The 12,503-nt window shown below is 44.6% G+C and overlaps 1 protein-coding gene across 1 annotated transcript in view; it reads right to left on the reverse strand.

The window, feature by feature from the left end:
• Positions 1-12,503, reverse strand: part of TFAP2B (transcription factor AP-2 beta) — a 27,776-nt gene that overhangs the window by 2,826 nt on the left and 12,447 nt on the right. The window contains 3 exon segments of the mRNA XM_019474564.1: positions 427-568; positions 3,186-3,304; positions 5,928-6,147. Coding sequence (XP_019330109.1) covers positions 427-568; positions 3,186-3,304; positions 5,928-6,147 — 481 coding nt within the window.

Consider the following 12,503-nt stretch of genomic DNA (forward strand, 5'->3'; position numbering starts at 1 on the left):
TTTTTTTTTTTTTTTTTAATTAAACCGTATGGAAAAGACATTGCAATTTGGTAGCAGGCAAACAGGTGTGTGTGAGCAGCAGGAGGAACAGACAGACATGCTGTGGAAACAAAATATAGAGTTTTGGTCCCCTTTCCAGAAAGATTTTATGACTGGGGGTGGCTTGGAAACGATGTACAGTAGGTAGGGGACAGTCGCCTACATCCTCTATAGGGTCAGTGTGTGTTGGCAGAAACCCCACTGCAGAGGGACGCAGAGGCTATAGGGTCTACCCTGCCCATAGGGTGGTAGGAGCGTCCTTCCTCCCCGCGGGGCCGTTGTAATTTAGGGACTGGAAATTCCAAAACGGGCTCAGAGGAAGGGTTTAAGTAGGGGGAGGATTTTCTCGGGGGAGGGCAGAAGGGGGGTGGTCAACTTCGCACTCACTTTGTAGCAAGCAGCATGTTTTTCCTGGAGTGGAGGTCGCTGGGGTCCGTGTGCTGTCTGTTCAGGTACTCAGAAACAGCTTTGGCTGGGAACTCCGTTTCGCAGATGTACCCAAAATCCCGAGCTAAATGAACGGCCTCACCTGGAGGGAATGAGAGGGGGCATTAACACCTCCGGGCGCCGCCGGCCCCAGGCTGGGCTGGCTCCGACCTGCCGAGGCACCGAGCGGCACCGGGCTGCTGCTCACCGCTCCCTCTGGGAGAGACCAGCTCTTTCTGGGCCGGGTTTAGAAACCTTATAACATCCCCTGCGCCTTAGGACAGGCTCCAGGTATATGTTTTCCCTCCGCAAGCCCTATTTTGAGGGCAGAAGTAAGTTGATGGGACAGATTTTCAGCTGATGAGCTCTGTCTTTGCTACAACGCACTTGTGGTGGTAGGTACCGCTGCAGCTGATCGTGCAGAACTGTGGGAAAAGCACACAGTAACGCACACGCACACATACACTTTCAAATGAACTGGGCCAAAAAAAAAGGCAAGAGGAAACTTAAATCCCGAAAGACAGAAAGATCCGAACTTCCCTTAGAGCAAAGGAACCGTTCCTGCCTCAATACACCGGAACACCGTCCAAAATTTTACAGACGTGGACATAATGTTAGTATTAATGTCAATTCTTTGTGGGACATTATATACACACTTGTTTATGCACACACACAAAGCACTTGCATCACGATCACAATTATCGCCACATCTGTAAAATGATGGAGATAACCGCATTTCCTCCCACGGAAATTATTAATCTGCTTTCTTAACTGACCACCGTGCAACAGGAACTCCTCTCTGCCCGGTGGAAGGATAGCAACTAATGGCAACCTGTTCTGTGAAAAATCATAATTATTCTAACTCTAATTCTAATTGTCACTTTTCCTGCCTGCCTGGTTTCAGGTTTCTTGCCTCCAGAGGTTCGTGTCATCCAACTCCTACTGATGTACTTTATGCCACAAGAAGACAGTAGCTGAAGAAAGGAGAAAAAGAGGAAAAAAAACCCCAAACCCTCCGACTCTAGGGGGATTCCACCAGATTACAGCTCAGCCCCTCTAGAATAAAGCATTAAACCCTTTAAAGCACCGCCTGAGGGACCGGGGGGGAAGATTTCCAACACGCAAACCAGATACGTCTAATAACTCCAGGACCACATTATTTTTAACGATCAGGAGCTGCTTTCCAACGTCATCTTCTGCTTTCCAAGGCTTCTCGCTAATCACCAAACCGCTTAATGAAAGCGAGGGCACCCGGCTGAGCCCGGGGAGTCCCCGCCGCGGTCACCCCGCGCCGGGCAGGCCCCCCGGGCCCGGGGTAATCCCGGCCGGGCGGGCCCGGGCACCGCCGGGGTAATCTAATCCTGCTCTTGGGCGATACAACAGCAGCAACGCTAAAGCCTGGCTGCTGGCAGAAAAGAAGATAAATCTCCAGCAGGTGCAGCTTCTTCCGAAAGGAGGGAGCTCTCAAGGGAAACTGTTGATTTGTAGGGAAATCGGGGGAGAGGAGGGTAACGTACGCCTTCCTACACACTTGACATCGGTTTTAGCGTCACTGTACAACCGCACAAGCTTTTGAACCTCAAGCCGGCTTCGGGGAGGGGCTGATTTTGCTGTGAGTGGGGTGCCCCGGTTTTCACACAGGCAGCGGGGGTGAAGCGGCGCTAACCCCGGTGTTCAAGGGCAGTTGTCACACCCGGAATGCTTCCCGTCTCCTATAGCCCGACCCTATATCCGTAACCCACGCCGGGCTTTGCACACTCGGCAGAACCCACACGCGGGTACCGGGAGGAGCTCGTTTCTATCAGCCCCCGTCTTTTTGCGAGCCTGCCTTCAGCTCTGCATGCGGTAAGGTCTTATCGCTCACATAACTCAATCAAAAGAGTTGAAAAGTTAACATCTAGCACAAATGTTTATGCCTGCTTTATATGCAGAAGAGATAAGCGGATTATTTATACGCCTCTCGGTGTGTATGTGTAATGCAGATACATATAATTCATAATTGCATCCATACTATTCCGGTTATGTTTTCTGGAGAAGGACCAGCTTCTCGTAGCATAAACACGCACATATCCTAAGCATATTAGTGGCTGGAAATTTTACTTTTCAATACAGTAACAATAAATCAAAGAAACACGCCGAACGCCAAAATGACATTAGTTGACTTGAAATGAGGTGAAACTTCAGTCTCCCCTTCCCTCTCTCCGTCCTCAGGAATAGCTTGTCTCTTTGTTCCGTTCTAGCCACCTTAAGGTAAACCGCGCTCTGCGACTCTTCAGTTGCTCCGATTTCTTTAAAAAAAATAAATTCTGTATCATTTTTCCTCACTGAGAGTCCTGTAGCGGCCATAAATAAGCTCGGGAGGAGCGAATTAGCGGGAGGATGGAGTAGACGTGGAGTCGGAGAGCACAGGCTGGAAATTAATAGCAATGAGGAATGGGACTGCCCTGTCGGGTCACACACACCTACACACACACCCACACACCCACACACAGCCCCTCATTCTTGCCACCAAGAGGGATCAATGACCCTCCAGCCAGTGATTTCATTTTGGGGAATGGGATCCTTAACCGTGCCGGTGTTCATGCTAACCCGCCCTGAATTTCACCTCTGCAAGGTTTTCCCACCTGAGTGGTTTTTGTTGGTTTTTTTTTGTTCGTAAAATGTCAGACGCGAGTTCAGAGCAGGCAGGGGTGTGAAGGGAGCTGCGACCCTCGGCTTACCTTCCACCAGGGAGGTGAGTAAAGTGACATTTGCGGCCTTACGCCTGCCGGCTGGTAAATTCAAACCGATTTTTTCTAGCCTTTCTCGCAAAGATCTCCCCCCGTTTTTCGATTTGGCTCTAGAATTGCAAAGAAATTAACATCGTGATTAACCCCGCAGTGTTCCTGGAAGAAACGTTTAGTCTGTGCAGTCAGTGGAGCCTGGGAGGGTTTTCACTCGACGTTAAGGACTTCGGGTGTGTTGATTTCTGCTCGGGTTAGCTGAGATTTGCTTAATTTCTCCCAGGGGTGAGAGTGGGGATGAACCCATTTTTCTCCCTATTTTATCCAGGGAAATCAAATAATGCCAGATAGCAATAATTAATGGACAGAGTTCTGATCTAGAGAGCACATGGGTTCCTGCTGTATGACACTAACTCGTATTAAGATGGAGCGAGGAGATGGGCAGAAAGGTAGAGGAGGAGAATTAAATCCTCAGTTGTTCCAGGAAAGAGCCAGAATGGGAAGAAGAACGAGGAGGTGGGGGGGAAATCTGAAAGGCTCGAAAGGAGAATGTGCATGCCTGTGGATAAATAGAAAAGGAGAAAAATATATTTTAAACCATTTCGTGCGTGTGTGTGAGTGTGTTCTTGTGCGGAAAGGCGGTGCTGAGAGGAAGAGCTCACCTGAAGGCAGGGTGCGTTATACAGAGGGAACTGATTGCCTGAAGGAGGATTTGAATATCTGTCGGAGGTTACTGATAAGGACAATAAAAGGATGAGCGAGCTATAGGTGGGAAATACAGAGCTATTGTTCGGACGCCTATACATATGTAAACCCCCAGGGATGAAACCTTGCCACCTGCGAAATCAGGGAGACTTTTGGCACCTAAGATCAGAGCCTATCCCAAACATCTCTTAGTTCTTACTTAAAATTTGTTTAAGCATTAGCAGTCACACTTAGCGAAGGGAAACCAGAAACGACAGAGAAGCCAGACTGGCTTCCCACTATTTTGTATCAGAGCAAATAGGGCTAGATGGCAGAATTGCAAGAGAGCAGCTTTCTGTATTTCATGTGCTCCGAACCAAAAGCTTGTCTAAAATTTAGATTCAAGATAGGAACTGAAGTCAGCAGCAGCCAGTGATTATGTCTTGGGCCATCTCCAGAAATCCACTGAAGTTCAATAATGATGCTTCTTTACCTTGATAATTATATTTTCTACAGTGCATCTCTCAGATGTTCTCCCTGCTCCATTTGTGGTTGTACAGAACGAGCAGACAGGTTAGCATCTGTAAGTGAAAATCTCTGCTGCTCTCACTGGCAAGGATCACAGCTGAAACATTGATTACAGACATTCACGTGGAACAGCATCTATTTTAGGAGACCTTAATTCTCACGTGTATTTTTGGGTGACTGACTGCATGTAGCAGGACTTTCCCCCTCCTCTCCAGACGCGGAGCTGGAGCCCCTGACATCTTCCCAGAATTTTTTTGCATGGGGGAAAAAACCAAACAAACAAACAACAACTTCATTTTAAAACACCTTAGAGTCAACGTTGCCCAGTTGGTGCTACAGGAGTTGGCAAGGTATTTCCTCCCCTAAGATCAGCAACTTTTAAACATGATCTGAAATTTATTCAGGGCCAAATTCATTGACTTTGTTTCCGTCTCAAAGTTATGCTTTATCTTACAGTCTGGCATATACCTCACATGTAGAAAATGAAGTCTTATCCCCTCTCAGCTTTCCATGGGCTTGGGTGAACTGGTACCTCATACCATATCACGACTTCTTCCCTGTTCTGACCGGAGATAGAGCCTTAGCTCACCTTTCTTACAGACCAGTCATACTGACAATTCCCAGACCTTCAGTCACTGTCAAGAAGATAAAGGCCTTTCTCCTGTTAGTCTTTCTAGCTGATGACCTTGGAGCTTAAATTCTTGTTACTGGTACCTAAATGCACGATCTCTCGCTTGATGTGATGGAGTGGCAACCAGGCCTCCAGGTTATCCCTCGCTCCTCTTTTCCCTCAGTATCAGTAATGCCAACTATTTTGAGGTCTTCAGCAAAATCCGCCAGGACATTAGTGGGTGATTTGCACAAATGTTAAACAGCAAAGGCCTCAAGACCAACTGTGAGCAATTCCTCTAGCAACCTTCTCTAGATGAAGCACTAAGTTTCTGACTTTCAAAGCTATGTTGATGGCTTTTCTTTAGTCGGGTACTTACCTACCTTACAGGTAGCCTATAAATCCCCTGCCAATTTCAATAATGCCTTGTGTGACACCGTGGTAATTGCCTTATCGTTATTGCCATATAGAGGAAGCCTCATGGATTTATCTAGGAAATCCCTAGAAATACATCAGGTCCTGAAATACATCCAGTTTGTCCTGCAACATCTAACTGCAACATGCCCAGCATGGCATTTTATTTTGTCCATTTGCCAAGAGAGAAGTGTGAGGAGAAGGAGAAAAGATAGAAAGTGTGTGCATGTGCAAGTGTGAAAAAACTTCTTGTCTCAGTTCCTTCATTTTGAGATGCTTTGATAGAAAACGTACAAGGCCAAACTTTTCCCTAGTCCCCACATGTTCACCTCAATGTCTGAATGCAGCATATTTTCACCTTACCCTGAACGTTACACACACACATGCTATGACAGTAAGATCAACGCATATTTGCAATCGTCTTTACCATTGACCAAATATTTCTGGTGCATGCATGGGTGCCCACACATGGGCGTGTTCATGCGCTCGCCCCAGCCTCTTACCTTCTAAGTACTCCTCCTAGGAGGGACGCATTCAGACACTCTGGAGGAGAAAGGCGTCTTTGAACTTCTCCCACAGTTACTTTATACTTTGAAGTTGAACTAAGCAAAGACAAGCGGCCGGGTACAGAGCAAAACACCTCTCCGGTATTGACTGAAATTCCACCCAGGAAGCCATCTTTATTCATCATCAAAGAAGTAACAGATTTTGGAGGAACCGGAACTGGAGAAAGAAAAGGGGAAGAGGGGAGAGAGAAACCGTCACGCCACGAAGGAGTACAGGATAACCACAGTCTCTCTGACATGCACAGAACAGCAAAATGAAAGGGAATTTTGAATCTCTGGCTACCTCCAGCAACCTAAAGGGTGCTGCTCCCCCAACCTCTAGGAAACTGCTCCATGAATGATGGATGGAGAGAAGGGTGGTGCAGTACAGCCTCTATGCAGGGTTTGATCATTGGGAAATAAAATACATATTGGCAAGCACCTGGCAACTTTCGGGTTTGAGCCTGTGTCTCACCCAGAGCCCCCCGATGCCTTTTGTACAACGGACAGCGCCTTTCTGGAGGGGAAAAAAAAAGGAAAATTTACTTTTTTTTGCGAATGTTTCCATTACTGCTAAGCTGAGCTAGGAATAAATTCACTACACGAAGGGAGTTGCTGCCTTAAGTAAGTGTCAAGGCTGGAGGATACAGCAACCAGAAGACAGCTCTGTTATTGCTTTGTGTTTTTATTAAGTCTGGTTTATGAAATAAAATGAGTCTTTTCCTTCAGAAAAATGAACACCAGAAAAAAAATATCTGGTCTAACCACAGCATTCGCCACCTTGCGCTGTCCATGAAGTAGCAGGAACTCTCCTGCTCCTAAATAAAGCTGATCTAGTTACTGTAACACATATTTAAAGGTAGTTATGGGGGGAAAAAAACAAACCAAAACAATAAAGGGGAACTAAACAAAATAAAAAGATGTTATTCTGCCCATGATAAAAAGAAAGATTTCTTTTCTCTGAGAAACTAGCGAGGTTATTTTAAGAGTAACCAAGGGCATTATAACGAACAAACTCCTGTAATAGCAACCAGACACACTCAGAAAGAAAGAAACAAAAAAAAAAACACCACCCCAAACTGGTTAAACTAAAAATGAGAGCAATCCCCCCGTGACATGAATTTTGTTTACAAATGAACTTAAACAGCTCCCTCATAATTGCGTGGAACTGTTATGATTTACAGCAGGTGCTCTAATCAATCAACCAATCACTTTAATTTATAGGGAGCCTCGCTGCATTTTCCCAGTTGTTTCATTTCTGCAAGTAATTGATAACAAACCGTACTTAAGGTATGTTTTATGCAGGAGTTAATAAGAGCTGACAGCTGCTACTGCTGCTTCCTCTCGGAATCGCGGCAACACGCCTTTCCTTATAGAAAATATACTCCGAAATTGGCGGGGTTTGCTGGTGGTAGAGTCCGGGCATGTTTCAGAGGAGAAGACTAATTGATTACACACCCTCGTCGAGCAGATACTGCTCCACAGTCTCCCATTTCCACTCAATCAATTGCAAAACCAATTCGGCAAATAATAGGGTTCTATTCTGCACATATGCCAGCTATTTAGTAGTTATAATACATGTCAGTTAAGTCATAAAAACCCTGTTTATTTGCAACATATCTGGAGAATCAAACCATTAGGGTTGAGGGGATATTTAAGTCGTCTGGAGCTGCTAAACAATAAGATCGGGTATCCTAATATATTACCAAGTGCTAACTACTGGGCAATTGCCAATTTTATAACCTCAGTGTATGGAATAGACACAACCGTGTTTCACTGTTTTTATTACAGATCATTTCCTACTGCCAGACCAGACCCCCACAATAAAAGCTCTATAACAGCTAAAAACCAAAAGGCATGTCAATTTTAGATATACATATTGCTTCATATGCCTTGTATATAGTCTCCAGTATAAACAAATTATTTTGAGTGGCTTTACTCCAGGGAATCGGAAAGTGAAATGGATTCCTATTTCTCTGTTATTTTTAGTTAGGCACTTTATGCAGCTCATAAAGGCGGTTTCAAATAGTTTGAGAATGGCAGAGAAACAGTTATAAAAGAGTTAGAGGCCCTCCTCTGCTTTCCTTGCTATTAATAGGATTTTTGCCATTGATTCTATAGGAAGGGACTCGTTCGGGGTGTCAGAGGTAGCACTGGCAGACAAAAAAAAAAAGTCTCTCTCTCTCTTCCCCCATTATACATAGGTATATCACTTATTTAATGCACGACGTTCTGCAAACGTCATTCGAGCGAAGCATCAAGAAAAAGTTAAAAAAAAAAAAAAAAAAAGAGTTAGATTAAAGCAGTGCCACCAGACAGATTTTCATGACTGGCGTTTTTTTCTTCGGTCAAACACATGGGCTCAGTGGGTCGAGTACACCTTTACAGTGGCTATATTTAGTGGCCAGTTTATCAGGTCACTGTCCAGTGAACTGAGAAATTAAACAAGAGGCAGCAATTCCACGACCATCTGATCTTAGTCCAAACTCACTAAAGAGAGAGGGACCCGTGCAATGCTTAAATGTACCTCACCCGGCTCGCTCTGGCCTTTTGGAGCACTCATTACATTAGTTAACCTTTCAAATACGGATTTTCACGTGCTCAGTGTTTTTTTCCTTGCAAATTGCTTTTGGGAAGCAGGCTGGCTCCCTTCCCAGCCATGCTGAGAGCTCCTCAGCTTTTTGTTCCTACCAATGCCTTCCCGAAAAGGACCGTAAGAACATACCCATCAGTTGGAGTCTAATAACTCTAAACCCATTTTAGAGGCTTGCCAGGCGGTGTAAGCATATCTATTGCAATTTCATAGCTTCAGAGAGATGTATTCTATCTAGACTCTATATCTTCTGTAAATTACCTAATGCTGCCTCAAAAAAGTGTTTGCCATGGAATGAATTATCTCTATCTATATCATATCTATATGTTTATCATGGCTATAGCTTTCCAGATACAGCCCAGGCGTTACCAGAGATAATATAACGTGGAGGTTTTAGTGGGTGAAGAGATACACACGTCCGTGTGTGCAGCTGCACGTGTCAAATCCCTGCGTGTACGTAAATAAACTGTAAGGCACAGTATACTTTCAGTCGATGTCAACTTTCCCAGTTGGTTAGGGATTGCTACAACTGCTGAGATAATACAGAATAACTCACACGGGTAGACGCAGCGTCCCCACCACTTCTGCTTTAACTTTATCCCATTTAGTTCTTGTTATCCCCAGCAGAAACTATTCGGTTTTCTTTCACTCCCAAACTCGATTTGCTGTGTGTATGTGAGCATTCACAGCTACGTAATTCCCCTTTCCAAAATCTCTGCCTTCTCTTTCCTTACTTCTCTCTCCCTCTCCCCTTTCTCCCTCTTTTTTTCTCGACTTCTTTCTCCTTCTCTACCCCTTTCTTTCTCTCTTTCTCTTCCTGCGGTTACTTCCCGCCTCTTTGTCATTTCTCCCCCTTCCATTTCTCTTCAGCTTATCAATAAACCAGGAGAGCAACAGTAGCCGCTTGATTTGTTAGTAATTATAAGCATACTGTTCCTGCAAACGGGATCTCTAGATGAGTGAGATCGCTTTAAAACGACAGCAGGAAATGGTGGGGAAATGGAGCATGGCGAAACTCAGCGTGAAGCTTTCAGTTCTTTACATGTTTACAATTTTCTGTGCATACATTAAGTCTTAGGGTTTGGGTTGTTGGGTTTTTTTTTTCCGTGGTGGTGGTGGTGGTTCTCTGTTGGGTTGCTCTCCACAAACGCCTGAAAAGGCACACGAAGGCACACGGACAAGAGGAAATGGAAATAAAAGGGCATTTCAGCAACACTAAAAAATAAACAAATAGGGAGAATTATGTCTTGAAAATAGCTGAGTAACGAGGCTCTAAGCTATGGATACAGTGGCAGTAACCCTGGTGAATAATATGATAGTCGATCAGTCAATCAATCAATTAATGAGGAGAAATATTTCTTGTATTTATTACTAACAAACGTCATGGACAAACTTACTACTAATCAGCTATCAAACTGCCTTCAAATCTTTTTATCTGCCTACTGGGCCTGAAATGAGTAAAAAGTTCTTTGTCCGTTAGAACAGGACTCTGTTGTTAATGATGATTTGGTCTGACTTCGTAGCCAAACCTAGAAAGCCTGGGGACAACGTCTTACCCATTGCCACTAAAAGACCCGGTTCTTATTTTAATTTTAATGAACAAATACAGAAAGTGTGTGTTCATGTTCCCTTCCCTCCTGTCTCCTCCTCTTCCCCTCCCCCCACCCCTCCTCCACCGCAGTCCCTTTCCCCTGAAAGCTGGGACTAAATCTCAAAGTGAAATGTATTCCCTCGAAATCGTTTTGCATTCAATTAAAGTGGATCGTAAGGTTCAATGGGTAATCCAGGAAAAAGCACGAAACCGAGTGGCAGCGAAGCAGCATCTCCGATTCCCAGATCTATCACCTGAGAAGCTGAGGCCAGAGTGGGTTTCAGTTAATCATTTATCCGGATACTTCAAGAAGGGGCGGGGAGGAATCTTACGCTGTATTATTAAGAGTTAAAAAAAAAATGTTAAGACACCGCCTTTCATATGTTTCTTTAAAATAACATGAACAATAGAGGATGTTTGCAAGGAGACAATGAATTAAGGTGTTAGGGCTAAAATGGCCTTTCGCGTTAAATCAGATGTGAGTGTGCAGGCGATCGTCAGAAAGAGCTGAAAGTAAATAAATACATCAGGATAATTTTAAGGTCACTGACTGTGCCCCAGAGTCACAAAAAATTAACTTGGGACTCGGGCCACGCGAGGTTTTGCAAGAGGACAACTTCTTTCGCCATAGACGGTGCCAAGCAGATTTCAGATGAGCAGTTGACAAGGGGACACGATCTTTTATTCCTGACAGAGGGAAAACCTTCCCTTCATTTCAGCAGAAATCGAGGGAAAGGCCTCAAAACGTGCGGCCGGTAAGCTCTTAGAGCCGAGTTAAATCTGGTATTAACGCTTTTGGTGATTATTATCATCTTGATGATTTATCTGGCTCCCTCCCTCCCCCTTCCACCGCCCAAACCTTAATGGAACTAGGAGTTAACGATGATTTTTTAATGTCTTGTTGGATTTTTAGACTGTTAATGTACCGCATCCTTCTCATTATTAGTTTATTGATTGTTCATTGACCAGCCCCCTTCAAATCGTATTAACCACCCTCTGCCACTTTAGATTAGGAGAGTTTAAAAAGCACCTTTCATTATTTCACCGCCACCACCACCACCACAGTAGAGTTCAGGCTTGGTAGCTTAATGCTCGCTCTAATGGGGCAGCTAAGAGACGAGGGGCCACGGTCCCTGCCTATTGCATTAATAGCTCAAAGGGGGCTAATACAGAAAATTAGCCTTAAACGAGCTCTGGAGATCTCCAAATGAAAGAGCCATTTATCACGCTGGCTACCTTCACTCCACTCGTTTGCTCTCTCTACTGGGAACAACTCATTTCCTCTTAACTAAATTACTGCAGAAATGTCAAGTGAGCTCAGATAGCAAACATAACAAGAGACCGTGTATATGTAATCTATTGTGCGGGATCGATACGCGAGATAAATCGATAGCCGTGCATGAATCCCTATATAATTTCCTTAATATTTTTGGCAACCCTTTTGCACAGATAGATAATTCCCTCTGCGGGCCTGAAAGGCCATAAAGGAACCGACACCTACAGTCTGGATGGTGTAATTAAGTTTAGACTTCAAGTCCACGTCATATTTTTTGCACTATATTGTAATTAAAGCATTTTAGGCACTAAACTAGCTTTTGGTGAAGTAGACCCCCTCCAATCCTCGTCTAGCAAATATGTATCACGGGGAGTGCTCCACTGCACAAAAATCAGTCAGTACCTGTCTGTCTGTCTATGCCATCCTCCTGCAACCACGACTTACAGAGTTAAAATAACTTATTCTTACTTCAAAGTACATCCTCACAGCTACAAACTGCAGGGAACAAAGCGAAATTGATACTGAACCCTCTCTGTGTTGCTCCTTCACTCGTCCTGATTAAATATTGCCTGCCACAAATGTGACCTGCTATTTATTACCCATTTCTCTTCCTCCGCACCCAGGAAACTCGCTGTGCAGAAAGAAACTGAGCTCACAATATTCCTTTATGCTGGAAAGTTTCTCAGAGCTCAGCATTACTTCTAAGGAAGAAAATACTGCTACAGTGACTCTAAAATAGCTGCAGACGAATCTCAGGATCTTTTTTAGTAACCTAATTTCCAAAGTGCATATGTATCCTGTTCACCACGGATAAACTCAGAGTATCTCTTCTGACTGCTGCAAATAGGCACATGTAATCCCACCTATGTGGGACTGTGTCTGCGGCAGCTGCTCGACCTGGGGCCGTTGCAATGCCCATACACAGTAAGCACACCTAAATCTATACCTAATACAGAGAATTCTTGACATTCGCATTTTAGTGCTACTCGCTGTCTAACTGTGCCACTCGGCATGCAACGCCTCTGCTGTCCTCGTCAGCTGGAGGAGGGAGAGACACAGACAGGGGCGGGGGTG

The sequence above is a fragment of the Aptenodytes forsteri genome, unplaced genomic scaffold (assembly GCF_000699145.1).
Source record: "Aptenodytes forsteri isolate BGI_AS27 unplaced genomic scaffold, ASM69914v1 Scaffold57, whole genome shotgun sequence".
Taxonomy (NCBI): domain Eukaryota; kingdom Metazoa; phylum Chordata; class Aves; order Sphenisciformes; family Spheniscidae; genus Aptenodytes; species Aptenodytes forsteri.